This window comes from Otolemur garnettii, unplaced genomic scaffold, assembly GCF_000181295.1.
Source record: "Otolemur garnettii isolate 467f Iridium unplaced genomic scaffold, OtoGar3 scaffold00050, whole genome shotgun sequence".
Lineage (NCBI taxonomy): Eukaryota > Metazoa > Chordata > Mammalia > Primates > Galagidae > Otolemur > Otolemur garnettii.
This window is the reverse complement of record NW_003852445.1, coordinates 826040-842526: the sequence shown is the minus strand read 5'-3', so window position 1 is coordinate 842526 and position 16487 is coordinate 826040. Positions and strand designations below refer to the sequence as shown.

Genomic DNA, 16487 nt, shown 5'->3' with positions numbered 1-16487 from the left:
ACTAGGACCAGGACCCGGTGGGTGCTGTCAGGGCCCTGCTGGAGGCTGGTGCCTGAGCCATGGCCATCTCATTGTTTTTAGTGGGAACAACCGCACAGCTGCCCCTGTCGCCCTGCCCATACAGGAGGTCCTGCAGACCCTGCAGGACTTGATTGCCTACTTCCAGCCCCCAGAGGAGGAGATGCAGCACGAGGACAAGCAGAACAAGCTCCGCTCGCTCAAAAACAGGCAGAATCTCTTTAAGGAAGAGGTAAGTCAGAGCGAAAAGCTGAGATTCCGTTTGTGTTTGGAACTAAAATGTCTATGACTGCACCTTACCTTCGCCTGTATGTGTGTGTGCACTTATGAAAGAGCTGGGGACCAAGAGAGACGTTCAGAACCTGGGGGAAAAAAGGGTTTAGTGCACACAGACCCTCCCTGTCAGCTGACGCTGGTCACATGAGCAATGGTGGCACATTCAAACTAAATGATGTTGTGAAAACTTCCATGGCACATGTGTATCCAAAACTCCTTTTTCAACAAATTTCAGCTGTTAGAACATCAGCAGTGACTATGATTCCCAAATTTGGGGAGATGTCAGAATTACCTATGAAATCTGCTTGAGAAATATCAATGCCTAGATTCTCCCACAACAGGAATGCTTGAGAAGCTAGTCTGAAAGACACAGATGATGCTGGGTCTATGTCCGAACCTGAGCATATGAAACACTGGAGGAAGAGCCTGGCCTGGGGGCTAAAGAGACCCAGGATCTTGTTCTGGCTCCACTTCTGACTATGTCTGACCTTACACAAGTCACAAGCCTTCTCTGTACTTGGACCTGATGATCTGGGGCTGGCAGGCTATGATTATACTTCTGGATCCATCATACTTGGTAATAAGGCTTGTCTCTTAGGCATTTAAAAGTTACTGGAGTGGAATGTAGATCCATCCCTGCTCAGTCTTCTAATCTAAGTGGACTTTAACCCCAGAGGCCCTCTGTGTGCCTTGTAAGCTCCTGAAACTGCATTTACCATCTCCTTCCTACTCTTTGAGAATAGTGAAGCACAAAAGTTCTTAATAAGTGGCATAGTATTATAAATTAACCAGAAAAATTTTCAACATCACTAATCATCGGGGAAATGCAAATTAAAACCACTATGAGATAGCACCTTACCTCATCAGAAGGGTGAGTATTGAAAAAACTCAGAAAACAGTAGACGCTGGTGTGGCTAGGATAAAAAAGGAATGCTTTATATACTGTTGATTAGACTGTAAATTAGTACAACCTCTATGGAAAACAATAGAGATTCCTCAAAGAACTAAAAGTAGACCAACCGTTTCATCCAGCTATCTCACTGTGGGGGATCTATCCAAAGGGGAAAAAATGTCATCATATCAAAAAGACACCTGTATCCAAATGTTTATCACGGCACGATTGACAGTCACAGAGGTATGGAATCAAGCTAAGTGCCTGTTGAGTAAAAAGTGGACAAAGAAAACGTATTATATACACACAAACACACACAAACACACACAAACACACAGCCCCGGGGAGTACTACTCAGCCATAAAGGAATGATGTCATGTCATTTGCAGCAACTTGGATGGAAATGGAGAACATTATTCTCAGAGAAGTATTTCAGGAACGGAAAAACAAACACCACCTGTTCTCACTGCTAAGTGGGAGCTAAATAATGGTTAAATGTGGTCATAATGGTGTAAAGGCCATCGGGAGCTTAGAAGGGGGGAGGGTGAGAGGGGGTTGAGGGATTAAAAACTCACCTATGAGGTACAAGGTGCATTATCCTCATGACTGGCACTCTGAAAGCCCTGACTTCAGCATTATTCAACTCATTCATGTAACAAGAACACTTGGGCCCCTGGTATTTTGAAGTAAAAAATTAAAAACAGAAAAAAAAGTTAAAGTAAAATAATAAAAAGAAAAGCTGGAAAAGTAGTTCAAAATCTCCTTTTAGTCTTAATTGTCCCTCAATTCCACATTTTTTGGAGAGGAAGTGAGCAAAATTGCCCTGTACATCAAAATGGAACTTCTGGCTCTTATTTGAGATTTCAGAGGAAACAGGTACTGTATCCAGAGCTGTTTCTGGGTGAGTCAGAATCGCTTTGCACCAGACAGAAAACGGGTTTCTGTGAGACTCATTCACGCTCCCTCTTCCTCAATCTGTCCTTGGATTAAGTTAAGCACGTGGGGGCAAACCTGTCAGAGGAGACTGCTGACTCACTCCCCAAATAGATGCTATTTAGGTCTCTGAGGCGTAAAAATGCTTATTTTGTTTTGAGGAGGGAAAAAACAAACCCACAACTGGCACCAGGAAGGTCTGTTTGCATATTTGCGTTATCAGCTTTAAAAGGTGACCGATGTGGGGGGAGAAAGAGCAAAAGGGACTCTGCCTTCTTACTCAGGAAAGTTTGCTCTTCCCTCAATTCTCCTTCCCAGGGAATGCTGGCCCTTGTCTTAAATTGCATCGATCGCTTAAATATCTACAATAGCGTCGCACACTTTGCAGGGATTGCAAGGGAAGAGAGCGGCATGGCCTGGAAAGAAATCCTGAACCTCCTCTACAAATTGCTGGGTAAGTGCACAGACAGCGCCCCTCGCTGGAAGCCTCCCAAGGGCTCGCCATGCTGAGAGTGCAGAGCTGTCCTCTAGCCTCATTCCCCGGGAGCCTCTTGCTAGCCATTGATTGTAGCCCAGCTGTTCATTCTGCTAACTTACTGTGTTTTCCAAACTCAGATCAAGAAGTGAGCCGCAAGTGGGAGCAGATGGGGGCCAGTTTTGCTAACTCCCTGTGAAGCCCTTGTTAGTGACGCTCCCTCCACCTTAATGCCTTCTCTTGAATGAGGAAGGGGGTTTAGAGCACATTTTTGGTGTCTCCAGTTTTAAACTGCAGAGATCTTGCCTGCGCTCTGAAGGCTGTTATTCTCTTAAATTCAGCGCCCTTCTCCTTGCCGTTTCTAGTTGGCAGTCAGTTACCATTTCTACGGATAGGGCCTTTTGTTTGTTTTATTTCGGTGCGAAGAAAAAGGCAGGAAGTAAGTCTGTTCCAGAATCCAGCCTTGCTTCTCGCGGTGCTGAGCTTGCAATCATATTCTGGTGCCTGCTGTCCCAGGTTCCATCCCGCAGGCCTGGGCTGGAGGCAGACAGCAGCAGACAGCATCAGCCTGTGCAGAAGGCGGGTGCCAGGAGGTGCTCAGACCCGTCACAAGGCCGTGCTTTGGGGTCTGTTGAAAGGTCACCAGGTGAGAGGGAAGCCCAGAGAAGTCCGGCTTGTTCTCCATGTGAGGGAGCAGGCTAGTGAGATTGCCCCTGGGCTGTGTGATCCTACAAAGTCCCTTCAGACTCTAGTCTTCTGTAGTGAGACAGCTGAAACCCAGCAGTTATTAATATAACAGTGATAACCAGCATTTATGGAGTAGAATCTCTCTTTTGATCCTGCAAGCAACTCACTTTGAGGCAGTTACTCTTCCTTCCCTGTGTTGGTGATGAAGAAACTGAGGCACAGAGAAGCTCATAACCTCAGGTTACATGTCTAGTAAATGGTGAAGCTGAGGCTTAACTCACAGTGGTCTGGCTCCAGGACTCATGCTGGACCCTCTTGCTACAGCTGACCGAAGGGAGGGTCTGGAGCTCGGACTGAATTCTGCCCTCTGTTGACTGTGGAGACTGAAAGCAGAGGCCCCAGAGAAGGCCTTTCCTTGCCCTAAATGCTCCATGTATCAGCCCCGAAAACCAAGTACATGGAGGTCAGGCTACGTGGGGGTGAATCACTTTACATGGACGTGTTTCACATTTACACCACCTGTCTTTGCCCTATGGAGGGAGGATTACGTGGTCTGGATGGGTGAGACTCTAGTGACAGCCTGTTCTTTCCCTCTCTGCGATGTCATCTGCCTGTGACTTTCAAGTAAGAACAGGCATCAGAAGCAGCTGAAGGGCTGGGTAAAACACAGATGCTTTGGGGTCTGTTGAAAGGTTTCTACCCAACCCCTGAGTTTCTAATTGGGTAGATCTGGGATGAGGCCTGAGAATTTGTGTATATAACAAGTGCTCAAGTGATGCTGGAGCCCCTAATCTGCGGACTACACTTGGAGAAACACTGTCCTAGAGTGATACGTTTTTGATATTTTATAGCTACATGTTCTCATGGTTTCTCTACTAGCATAACCAACCTTTCCAGGTATGTTCACTGGGGTGTTTTCCTTTAGTACTGAGGAATAACAGATCTCTAGCTAGATTCATGAAAACATTGCAAGAAGCTGAGTTCTTAAGTCAGTAACCAAGTCTTAAATTCTTGGGTATTACTCTCTGAAGTAATTGTATTAAGTCATGTGTTTATGGTCTCTGTCCCCTACTCGATAAAGGCAGGGAATCTCCTGCTGCTGCCCCATTTCTCTATCCCCAGCAACTGGACAGGTGCCTGGTACATAGCAGATTCTCTGAAAATACTTGTTGAGTGAGTAAGTGAACTAGATTTTTGCTCTTCTAAACATAGAAACAGAATCGTGTCAAAGAGCCAGGCAGGATAAGACTGTTATTTGGTTCCTTTCAATTGCTAAGCAGGGGAAGTATTCAAGTGCTTTCTGAGTCCTTCTGCCTGATTGGGCCCTTTAACCTACATGATGCAATGTCTCCTTGCTTACAGCTGCTCTCATTCGTGGAAACAGGAACAACTGTGCTCAGTTCTCCAATAATCTTGACTGGCTTATCAGTAAATTGGACAGACTAGAATCTTCCTCAGGTAAGAACTTCTGGGAAACTATTAGTAGAGGAGATGAAGATTTTCTTTCTGTAAAAAAGTGAAAGAGTTGGAACAATTATTTCCACCAGATAGCAAGCAAGTCTCAAATAATTTTAAAAAGGGGAGAATAAAAAGAACAAATGCACGAAGGGCCTCAGGCTTCCTGGCACCCCTACAACTAGATTTAGTAACTCCACCCCAGAAGCAACAATTTCTTCATTTTTAATTTTTTACTTCATGCTTTTATCTTCACTTCCATCACCTCCCCACCCCACAACCAACAATCCTGGTCTCGGAACTCCCAACGTCCTCTTACATTCTGAGTTTCTAAACCCTCTTTCCACATTGTCCTGTTTTGGTTAGAAGCAGGATTGGAGGATAACTGTGGAGCAGAAGGGAAAATGATGATCCCCACCCACTGCCTGAGTCACCGTTCATCTCTGTAGCCCTTCATGGCGACTACAGAGAATTTTAGCCAAGAGCATGGTCCTTGTTTCTAGGTGACCACTCTGCAAGGCCCAGCAGTTTGCTGCTTCTAAGATGAGTGAACATGGCAGGTGCAGACCTCTCTTGGGGAAGCTGAAGGGGTTTGATGCTTCTCTCATAGTCTGGAGGTGGCAGGTGCTTTAACAGACTGGCCAAGGGAGGCTCCCCGAGGACCATCCACCTTCGCACCTGTCTTCCTGAGCCTCCCTTCTCTTCAGTCCCTCCTTTCATGAGCTAGATTACATTTCAGGATAGTTTATGCAAACCTTTATTTAAAAAAAGGAAAACAGACTCACGAGGAATTTTCTTAATTAAACCAATGTAGCGATTGGCTAACTACTTCCTTTGAATTTTCATCACCATGTTACCCTTGTGCTTAATATACAAAACGATACAGTATGCCAAGAAAAAGGAGACCGGGCCAAATAGCCTTTATTTTGTGGTCTTACAGTTTGTTTGATACGCTGGTGCACCTAAAATAAAAATAACTTCTAGGATAATTTCTAGAAAAATTGTTGTTTGGGAGAAACTCAAAATATTGTCTGAGTTACTTAAATGACCTTTAGAATTTATAGTAAACTGGACATTTCCTTTTGTATCTGTTTTACTTGAAGCATTATTTGTTTAATCAAATTTAAAAATTCACTTTACAGCTGCTTCTCTCTATTTTGACATCCTGGGATTATATCTTTGTCCAGGAAAAGGAAGGTGGCATGCGGGCTGAATTAAACTCACCTCTCAGTTACAGACAGTCGATCCCCAGGGGCTCTTGAAGTCTATCAGAGATGAATGCATCTTTCTTCTGGTTGGCAATATTTAATAGATTCAAAGAACTGATTATATTCTGTCCCCTCAGGATGGTCCGTTCACACTCAGATTTCTAAATTATGGTCTTCTGGAGGCTGTGTAATGTCCAAATGATTTTTGTGGTGTCCATGTAGGTATTTTGGAAGTTTTGCACTGCATCTTGATTGAAAGCCCAGAAGCCTTAAACCTGATAGCCGAGGGCCACATCAAATCCATCATCTCCCTGTTGGATAAGCACGGGCGGAATCACAAGGTCAGTTTATAAAGGACCCCAGCAGTGATCAACTCCACGTGGCTTTTCCCTCTCCAGCGCTCCTAACCATCCTGTATTACTGAGAGCATGTTGAATGGTCTCTTTCTTGACTTTGGTAAAAAGTTTGGAAAACTGGGGAAAGGCCTTCCTTGCCTCCGTGTACACGCACAGCCAGATAGGCACACGGATCTTGGATAGTCTTTCTGGGTTTCCACCAGCTCCCTGAGCTCCACTCACCCTCATTAGCTCTCAGCACCAGCTTACTTGGGGCACTTGGGTGGGCCCTGTACAAGGCCAGCTACACAGGACTGGCTCCCACCCTATGGTCTAGGGAAGTGTTTTTCAACCTTTTTTTAAATCTCACTTGAACCTATGGTTAAACTCACACAGCACATTCAAATTATGTTGATTTTAAAAAAGAGTAAAAAGAAAAAGAATATAGTTTCTGTGCTTTTAACTTCCTTCAAAAATAATTTAATTAATGATCTTTAAAAATGTTCATGGCACACCAGTTGGAAATCACTGCTCTAGGGAGCTGAGTAGTGAAACGACTAATGCCAAGCTGTTCCAAGAAGATACACAGAAATCTGACCAAAAATAGGGTCAAAGTCTTGGCAACGTGGTATGTTAGTAAACAAAATCAGGTTTACCTTGAGTCAGACCAAACCAAGTAAATAAATCTCTGCATTAGTAAGAAGAGAACTGAAGCTGTTGGTCTCTTCCTTCGAAACAAAACAGCTATGTGACTTTGGGTCTCAGTTACTTCATCTGCACAATGGAGACAGTGCCCCCTCACTAACTTGCAATGCTGTGTCCATATTTTGAGATCCCCTAGAGTTCTCACACCTCTATTTTTATGAACTTATATCTCTAAGATATAATTGTCAGGGTAAGGTCTGTTAAAAATATGGCTTTATCCTGACCCGTCAGCGTCTGCACTGTACGTGGGGGACCTGCTGTGCTGACTAGTCAGTGAGCCAGTGAGACAGGCAGAGGCTGACGGGGTGAACTTCAGAGCTGATGGCATGACTGGGCGTGTGGGACCACGGCTGTGTTTCTGCCCCTTGATCACTGGCCCTCTCTGCTCACCATCATTTGAGGGGACTGTATTCGTGAGATGTGTCTCAGTGAGTCTGGGAGAATGAGCCTCAGCTACACAGCAAGCATCATCCTCAGGAAGCAGAGAAGCCATGGGCCTCGGCATGTGGGAAATTGGCAAAGAACAGAAAGAAAGAAAGAAAGAAAGAAAGATGTGGGGTCTGTAATTGCTTTCCCAGATGTGGTACATCAAAAGCAGGCAAGAAGCTTTGGCTTCAGCTTCAGCCCAGCTTCTCCATATTCCAACATGTTCCTTCCTGTCTGCAAAGTGCAATGAGAATAATTGATAAGCACCCAGGTGACACCTGAGCTGTGAGCTGCATGCAGATGTCAGAGAAGCTCTTTGACAGGGAATCCAGTCTTGTCTCATTACTCTGGGGGCTTCTTAATGATGATACCATGCAGGGCACTTAAATAACCAGCTTTGTTCTGGCTGCTTTCTGCTAAAAGCCACAAGGCATTTAACGGATGTCACTTTGGTGGCAAGTTGATTACTATTCTGCCCATTCCGCAGAGGACTAAGGCCTAATAAGCTGAAGTACTTACCAGAAATCAATCCCTGATCAGTGTACTAGCCGAGCAGTCTTTCATTCTCCAGCTGAGGTGGTGTTAGATTCTGGCAATTGCTGTGACAGTTGAAGCAATGTGATCTTTATACATAAGTGTCTCCTCAAGGATGTAACCCTTTTTATCTTTTTCATAGATTTTTTGGTGAAGGCTGATTTTCCAGAATTCAGATCCTTCCTTAGACATTATTCAATTGGATAGCATTTATTTCCAAAGAAGAGAAACCCAGGCTCAAATCATCACCGACGTATTTGTGGTAGTTTCGCAAAGAACGTGCTGAGCACAGGCCAGACTCCCACTGCGACACTTCATCTTTGCTTGGAGAATGCCAAGGAAATGTCCTATCCAGGGTGCTCTGTTATCTCCAGTCCTAGGTTTTCAAGAGTCTTGAACCCATTCCTTTAGTTTTCTATGGAGACAGTGACTCAAGGTGTGCAAAATTTTAAAGCCGCAAGGGACCTTCAAACAATAGCAACCACAATAATGATGATGATAACTGATGTTTATTTTTACACTTAGTCTCATACCAGTGGTGGGGACTGACCCCGCTGCCAATTTGTTTTTGTATTTTCTGTTGTCCTGCTTAAACAGCTGGACCAAAAAAACCTCTGACCTCACCCCGTTGGTATGCACCTGTTAGCACCTGCTGTCTTCATGGGCATAACCAATGAAATAGAATTATTAGTATCTCCACTTGGCAAAGGCAGAGAGAAGGCCAGGACATGTACTCTGAGATGTTAAGCCGTTCTCCAGGGGCCACACGGCTAATTACTGACAGACGAGAACCAAGAGATTAATATTCTTTCCAGTGTTCCTCAAGTCTGTGAACATGTTCTTCAGAATCCAAATGTTCTCGGAGATTGTTTAATTTTGTGTTTTAATTTTTATAATTATAAAGGTGCTCTTTAGGGCCATGACATTTTTCTTTTAAAAATGTTTTTACATCTCCTAGGTTTGAGAAACCCCTTTTGGTACCATGAAACCTTGAATCACACGCTTAGAATCAAGATTGTACATAATGGTGGTGATGATTTTACCTTCACTTCCTCTCTAACATATTTCAGTTGTTAGCTCTCTCTCTTGCATGGAAATCATTGCCACTCATCTAAGCATGATCAGATTTGAAGTCAAAAATTTGTAGGGAAAGTCTTTGGAGTGAAAAGGACAGGAACGGGGTAGGGGGCAGCACCTACTTCCTATTTTCTGAATGCACTTTGCCCTTTGACCTTCCAGTGACTTTACTTTTGTGGATACTTCAACACTACCTCACTTCCTGCTATTCCAGCGCCCATCAAAATTCTTATCTAGTCAATTAAAAATATATAAGTTCTTATCTCCTAAAACTTAGTCCAGTACCACTCCATTTAGTCTTATCTAAAACTTAGTTCCAGTGCCACTCCTTGAAGCTTTTTGGATTCCAGTTGGAATCCTTCCTCTATCTGTATGAGTCATTTTTTGTTATAATGTTTGTTCCAACCAGCCTTGCATTATAGTTATTTTTACATATACATTTCTCTTACCAGCTAGAGGTTCCTTCATTGTAGGAGTCCTTGTAACCCCCACAATGCCAAGCCCCTATGTTATACATGGCAGGCATCCATGCATGTTTGTTGAAGGTTTAATAAACACAAAGAATGGATGAGGGGAGCCAGGATCCATTCCTGTCTCACCTTGAATGGATGGATACTTTCATATTTATCCAGGCGTGATCTCATCCAACAGATGCCTTCTCAATGGTAGGAAACACTATGTCAGTAGCACTGATTTTATTGTTTGGTAAAAAGAATAATTGCTAAAGTTTGACAGTTACCCTATCATTTTTCCATGGAATAATTTTCTTTTTTTTTTTTTTTTTTTGAGACAGGGTCTCACTTTTTCACCTTTGGTAGAATGCTGTGGTGTCATAGCTCACAGCAACCTCAAAATCCTGGGCTTAAGCAATTCTCTTGCCTCAGCCTCCCAAGTAGCTGGGACTACACGCTCCCATCACAACGCCTGGCTATTTTTAGAGATGAGGTCTCACTCTGGCTCAGGCTGGTCTCAAACCTATGAGCTCAGGCAGTCAACTTGCCTTGACCTCCCAAGTGCTGGGATTACAAACGTGAGCCACTGTACCTGGCCCCCAATAATCTCCTATTATTAATAAAAATAAAATATTCCCTACTTGCCCCTGAATCTACCTTACTCCAAACCTGTTCAAGGTTGTCACAGATAAATACTTTTCATTATCTTCTTTGTTTCACAGTATTTGGGGCCACCTTTGAGAAAAATATTATGGTAAAATGGTAATATCATTGGTCCCCTGCAAATCACAGGTACAGCCTGGGGCAAGAAAAGATAGACCTCAAGGGAGCAAACCAGAGTTCCCACACAGCTGCTACAAAAGCCCCACCTGAGCTGAGTTTGTGGAAGCATTCCCAACCACTCGGTTCCCATGCATGGGAAGGATAAAACTCTCTTCCTCGGGGGCTTCAGAGCACTTATTGCTCAAATATTGGACTTGACATAAAAATCACAGAATAAGGGGCAGTGCCTGTGGCTCAAAGGAGTAGGGCACTGGCCCCATTTGCCCAGCCCCGGCCAAAAAAAAAAACTGCAAAAAAGATCAGAGAATGAGTATAGTTAGCAGTTTTTAAATAAGACTGCTTTTACAGATGAAAGCTAATGACAAAATGCAACAGCCAGACACTGTTCCCATGGATATATACTGTGTAATTCTTATCTTCAGAGTAGAATCCCCACCTCAACCTGGGTTTGGGATACAGAAGGGGTGGTGAAGGCAAAATGAGAGGCTCTCGACCGAACCCTGACATCAGTGATGAAGATGATTACCACCAGAAGCAAACAAACGCCACAAAATAGGCCATTGGCCAGGGAAGCCCAACTCCTGTGACAAACGATCCCCCATATTCTCAGTGGTTTTGCGTGGTGAAGATTCATTTTTCTTCATGCCATGGTCCAAGGTCGGGCAGTAGGAGGCCCCATTCTGTGTGGTCTGTTATTCAGAGCTACAAATCCTTTCATCTGGTAGCTTCAAGTTCCCCTGAGGGCTTCACAAACTATAATGTGCTTATAAATTTCCTGGGGATTGTGTTAATAGAAAGGCTCTGATTCAGTAAATCTTGGGGCGTCTGAGTATCTGTAGTTCTAGCAAATTCCTAGGTGATGTCAATATTGCTGGCCCACATTTGGAGTAGGGGGACGCTTGGGCTTTGGAATCCTTTGCTGAATCCCTACTTCTGTCTGGAGAGAGGGAGAAAGCAGGCCACTTCCCATTGGCCAGAACTCGGTCACGTGATGCCACATACCTGCAAAGGCGGTGGGAAAGTACAGCCTCTGTCTATGCTCAGGCAAAGGGAACTAGGCCAGCCATGCATTCCCAGAGGCCACTGGAATGTTCTCTCTCATCAGAAAGGTCAGATGACCCTTAGGCACAGCACATGCCATCCATGGTGGGTTGACTGTGTCTATATTTCTCTTTTATAAGAACCCATTTAAATTTTTTTGAATGGGAAGTTTGCCCTCACTTCCTTAGTTTCACCTGGAGAAATGTCTTTTAAAACAAAGCCTAAACAATTCAACCCAGATCCTTCAAGAGGTATCATTTATTTATAGGTAAGGCACTCCTCTATTAGGCCATGCACTTTTTATGGGGCCTTTTTATCTGTCTAGTATTTCTGTCCTAGCAAAACAGATAAAAACATGTGATAAGCCAGAAGAAAAGTATTTGGTTTCCTGGCCCTCTATGGTTCTTAGAGTGAGAAATTATCCTCTGGATTTCAAGTTTCTACAGTTGATGTCTTTCACAGAATGATAATGGTAAAAGTCCCCCCATAAAACTGCCTTTAGGATTCTTTCCTGCTTGTCCCATAAATGTGCTTCTATTTTATCTGGAATGCAATTGACATTCAGGGAGTCAGGTAGAAAACTAGTTTGTGCTTATGGATAAAAACTGATTATGAATTATGGATACAGATGCCATCAACAACTTGAAGCCATCCAGTCCCATTAAGCATGAGTCTTTGGTGGCTACTTCGAGAGACTGAAATGAGGCTGCCACTTCGCAGCTGCTATCATATTTATTGACTGTTGTTTGCACATCCCTCCCGTGAGGGAGAAGGGAAGAGCAGGGCCTGGCCCAGCACAGTTTGCCTTCAGTGAAAAAATCTGAATGAAAGAGGACACAGTGCAATGTGAGGGCAGAGGAGAGGCGAGGCCAGCATGTGGGAGCAGATGGGACTGTTCCCATTTTTTAGGCAGCGGGAAAATGAGGGCACAAGTGGCTGGTCACAGACATCTTAGAGTCATGGGCCACCTGAGTTCTTGCAGGTGCAGGTGTGCTGTCCTTCCAGACATGAGGAGGAGAGCAGATAAAATACTTTACTTGATTTCTAGGAACTTAAGGGTATCTTCATGAGTTTTAATGCTATTACAGCAAAGTACCCAAGAGCAGGAATCTGCCTGCTACTGCCCCACCTCTGTGAAGTTTCCAAGTCTGCTATGTGCAAAGACCTTACTCAGTGGGAATCTAAATGCCTTTTCCTTAAGAGCCACCATAACGAACACTTGCTAATACTCAGTGCTAAGCATCATCAGGACTGGCAAAGAGCATCGAGCTTCCGTTTGAGGCCTGCAGACCGCCTTCTCTCAATCTCCTCTGCATTTATAGATCTAAGAGTGAGCAGTGCCTGGATTTTGTGCCCCAGATGCCTCATCTTATTATACCCTATTCCTGATCCTGACTGGGATATGAACCTAGATAGCAAAGTCTCTTGCCCTCTTGCGTTAGAACAGTGGCTGTAAGTAGCATGCATAGTTTGCAGAGAAGGGATGCAAGCCTAGGGCTTTGGGGCTAGAAGAAAGCCCAGCCTCAGTTCTCCAAGAGGCAGGAGTCTCTGGAGCGTGACTCACTCCGCCAGGTAAGGAAGGTGAGGCTTCTGTGGCTCTGAGCTTTTTCTCCACACACCACCTAACCCCCACCCTTTAGGACTCCTGGTTCTTTTGTGTGTTCTGCTCACTGTGCCCTCATGAGGGCCCTAAGGTTTGGGTGTGTCCTGCTGCAGGTTCTGGATGTCCTGTGCTCCCTATGCCTCTGCAACGGGGTCGCAGTGAGAGCCAACCAGAATCTGATCTGCGACAACTTGCTGCCCCGGAGAAACCTGCTCCTGCAGACACGACTGATTAATGACGTAACCAGGTAAGGCCACCACCCACATCCCAAATGCCAAGTGACCAGGTAAGGCCACCACCCACATCCCAAATGCCAAGTGACCAGGTAAGGCCACCACCCACATCCCAAATGCCAAGTGCGGTTCTGCCCATCTTGTCTCCAGGCAGCAAAGAGAGCTGATCTGAACGCCAAAGTCACACACCCATAGTTTCATAGTGATGCGAGTACATAAGAGCAGGCAAAGGTGCGCTCTTTATGAGGAGGGCCTTGTGCTCCAGCCCTTTACCTGAGTCTCTCTAACTGTTGCCTGAACGTGGCTGCGGATGGAGCACATATGTGCTACCTGAGAGCTCAACAATTTAGACTGAAGTGGCTTACTATGTTTTATTTTAAACATGGATGCAATTTTTTAACTTCTTTATAATATACTCGTATTTGTTTTAGTATACCAACTTTGTTCTAAAATATCTTAATAGAATGGATGTCCCACGTTGTTACTGTGGTTTCTTGCATCCTCTGACACATGCCATTTATCCCATTGCCATCTGCGAGGGTCTGGATGAAGAGCATGGGCCCCTGCAGCCCCAGACATGGGCACCCCTGTGAGCCCTGTGAACTCAGCAGGCCTGAGTGAGGCAGACATAGGTTCTTCAGCCACTTTCTACCTAGGCTCGCACGCTAACGCACGGTTAGAACAGAGCCTCCCCTCCGAAGCCCCCAGACCTGAGCCATCACACTGACTTCTTGGCACCAAGCTGCCTTTTCCTTGCCCACCCAAAATAGCTCACAGCTTCAGCCCCCAAATGCTGCATCTCTAAGAGCATGATTGCAAACTTGAAAAGTCTAAGGGGTTTGTCTCAAGATTTCATCCACTTTGCTGGATACATTAGAACTTCTTGCCCTTAACAAAGTCACCTTTTAATGATTTTGAGAGTTCTTTATTATTAATAAAGCCCAAGTAACAAAACAGCTGTTAGGGAAGTGAGAATGCTTAAACCAAGTGAGCAGAAGCTGAAAAGCAAGTAATTTCTTTCATGTACAGAAAGAAACAAAAGTTTGTAATCACAAAACCCTGTGTAACGTGTTCAGCATCATTGCTCATGGTTGACACTCAGTGAATGCAGGTTGCCTTGAATGGAATATTAAATGAGTCATTCTAAGGCTCCAAGCTTTTCCTACTTTTAAACACTGTGAAAAGCATGGCATTACATGGTCTGGTGTCTCCTGTGGTCTGTTTCAACTTGCTCTCTCAGTTCTTAAGGGTCTCTAAACGCTACGTGCCCCATGTTTCATTTCAGTATCCGGCCGAACATTTTCCTGGGAGTTGCTGAGGGCTCAGCCCAGTATAAGAAGTGGTACTTTGAGCTGATTATCGACCAGGTGGACCCCTTCCTAACAGCAGAGCCTACACATCTGCGGGTGGGCTGGGCCTCTTCCTCAGGCTATGCACCGTACCCAGGAGGTGGAGAAGGATGGGGAGGCAATGGTGTCGGCGATGACCTGTACTCCTATGGCTTCGATGGCCTTCATCTCTGGTCAGGTGAGTACCTGGCCAAAGCGTGGGCCCCTAACCTTTCACTGGAAATTACTGAGGTTCAAATTATACAAGGTGAAATTGTCACATTCAGTTGAAATGCTATAGACTCAAGAGTCTCAACTAATATTAGGTCATTAAGTATGAAATGTCTGATGTCAAATGAAAAGTTTATTATATCTCAAAGAAGAAACAGTACAATTAATCAAAGTATGTGCCTCAACTATCAACGTAGTTTTGCCATCTTAACAGTAGCTTGTGTTTGCCAGCTGCCAAGAAGCTAGAGAAGGAATAGCAATGAAATTGCAGAAGGCATTTCCCACAGCTTGTTGAGAATCGAATATTATACCGCACAAGAAGTGGTCCAAAGCCTGAAAGAAGTGGTAGTCAGTGCCCAGTCTGATGAATACAGTGGAAGACAGTTTCCAAGTCCAGTTCTGTAGTTTAAACAGTGTTGTTTGTGCAGTGTTGTTTGTAGTTTAAACAGTGTTGTTTGTAGTTTAAACAGTGTTGTTTGTTTAAACAGTGTTGTTTGTAGTTTAAACAGTGTTGTTAAACAGTGTTGTTTGTGCGAGAGGATTGGCCTGTCTCTGTTGACCAGTCTTGTCTGGTTATAAGCATGCGAATGATAAGCATCCTTGTTACGCCCAGTTGGCTGCAGGAGATACCCACTGTAATCAGCTGACAAGGATTTATGAAGCTGTGGTGGGTAAGACCAGCCCTGGACCGCCAAACAGACATTAGCTTTTCTTGATGAATACTCGGGACTGTGTTTCAGCACTTCATCTTTATCCAACCATTGTGCTGAATGCTTGTAACTGTCAAAAAGATTCCGTGTTTCATCAGACATAAAACACTACGGTGTAGAAATGGTTTGCCTTTGCATGACAACAGCAAAGAAAGGCAAGCTTTGAAACAATGTCTTTTCTGGCACTCATGGAGTTCCTGAGGAGCCCATCTATCCAGCTTCTTTACCTTGTTGATTTGTTTCAGATGGTCCAGTATTATTGAAATAGTAACGGCAAACCTTATTGCCAAGTCACACGTACAGCTTTCCACTCATCATTACCCGCCTTGGTTTCAGGTCACCCACGTGGCTCATTTTCCAGATTGAAATCACCAAAACAGAACTTTTCAGCCCATCAACACGCAGTTCGTTCCTTAGCCACGTCTTTCCCAAACACTTCATTAACATTTCAAGCTATCTGTGCTGCATTGGTGCCGTGATGGAACTCAGATTCAAAAATAATATGAATTTTTGACTTATACGCCAAAATTATTCGCAAAAATTGCTCTCAAAAAATTGAAAGATAATCACAAGCCAAAATATCCATTCAAAAAAATGAGGGTGTACCTTCATAATAAAAAAAAAAGAATGGTTAAAGTAAAATGTCAGAGACATGTATTAGCTGTCAGACTTCATAGTTAAGGAAATCAAACACTTTTTAGTTGATAACCTGATAGAATATCAGATTTAAATGAGACTTATTTGTGCCATTACTCGATAGCTGCTAGCCTTATCATCTAGTGGAGATCACTTGACTTTTCTCAAGCTCAGTGTAACTGTCCTCGTTGTACCAGACTGTAGGATTATATAAGCAGACAGGGACTCAGCATTTATTCACAGGGCAGTGAGCTACATACGTTTTGTACATTTTTCCCTCATTTTATCCTTGCAATAACCTCTTCAGGTAGAAAATATTGACCTCATGTTACAAATGTGGAAACTGAGGCACAAAGACAGTTAAGTAGTTTATTTGAAGTCATACTGCAAAGAATCCAGATCTGACCACAAGTCCATAATCTCATCAATACAACCTGCTGCTTCACCAT

General features: G+C 44.0%; 1 protein-coding gene across 1 annotated transcript in view; it reads left to right on the top strand.

Annotated features, from left to right (window-relative positions):
* RYR3 (ryanodine receptor 3) overlaps positions 1 to 16487 on the top strand; it is a 362708-nt gene that overhangs the window by 106452 nt on the left and 239769 nt on the right. Inside the window, exons 13-18 of the mRNA XM_012806300.1 lie at positions 82 to 250; positions 2438 to 2573; positions 4644 to 4739; positions 6167 to 6285; positions 13014 to 13147; positions 14419 to 14660. Of these exons, the coding sequence (XP_012661754.1) occupies positions 82 to 250; positions 2438 to 2573; positions 4644 to 4739; positions 6167 to 6285; positions 13014 to 13147; positions 14419 to 14660 (896 nt within the window). The remainder of the gene's footprint in view (positions 1 to 81; positions 251 to 2437; positions 2574 to 4643; positions 4740 to 6166; positions 6286 to 13013; positions 13148 to 14418; positions 14661 to 16487) is intronic.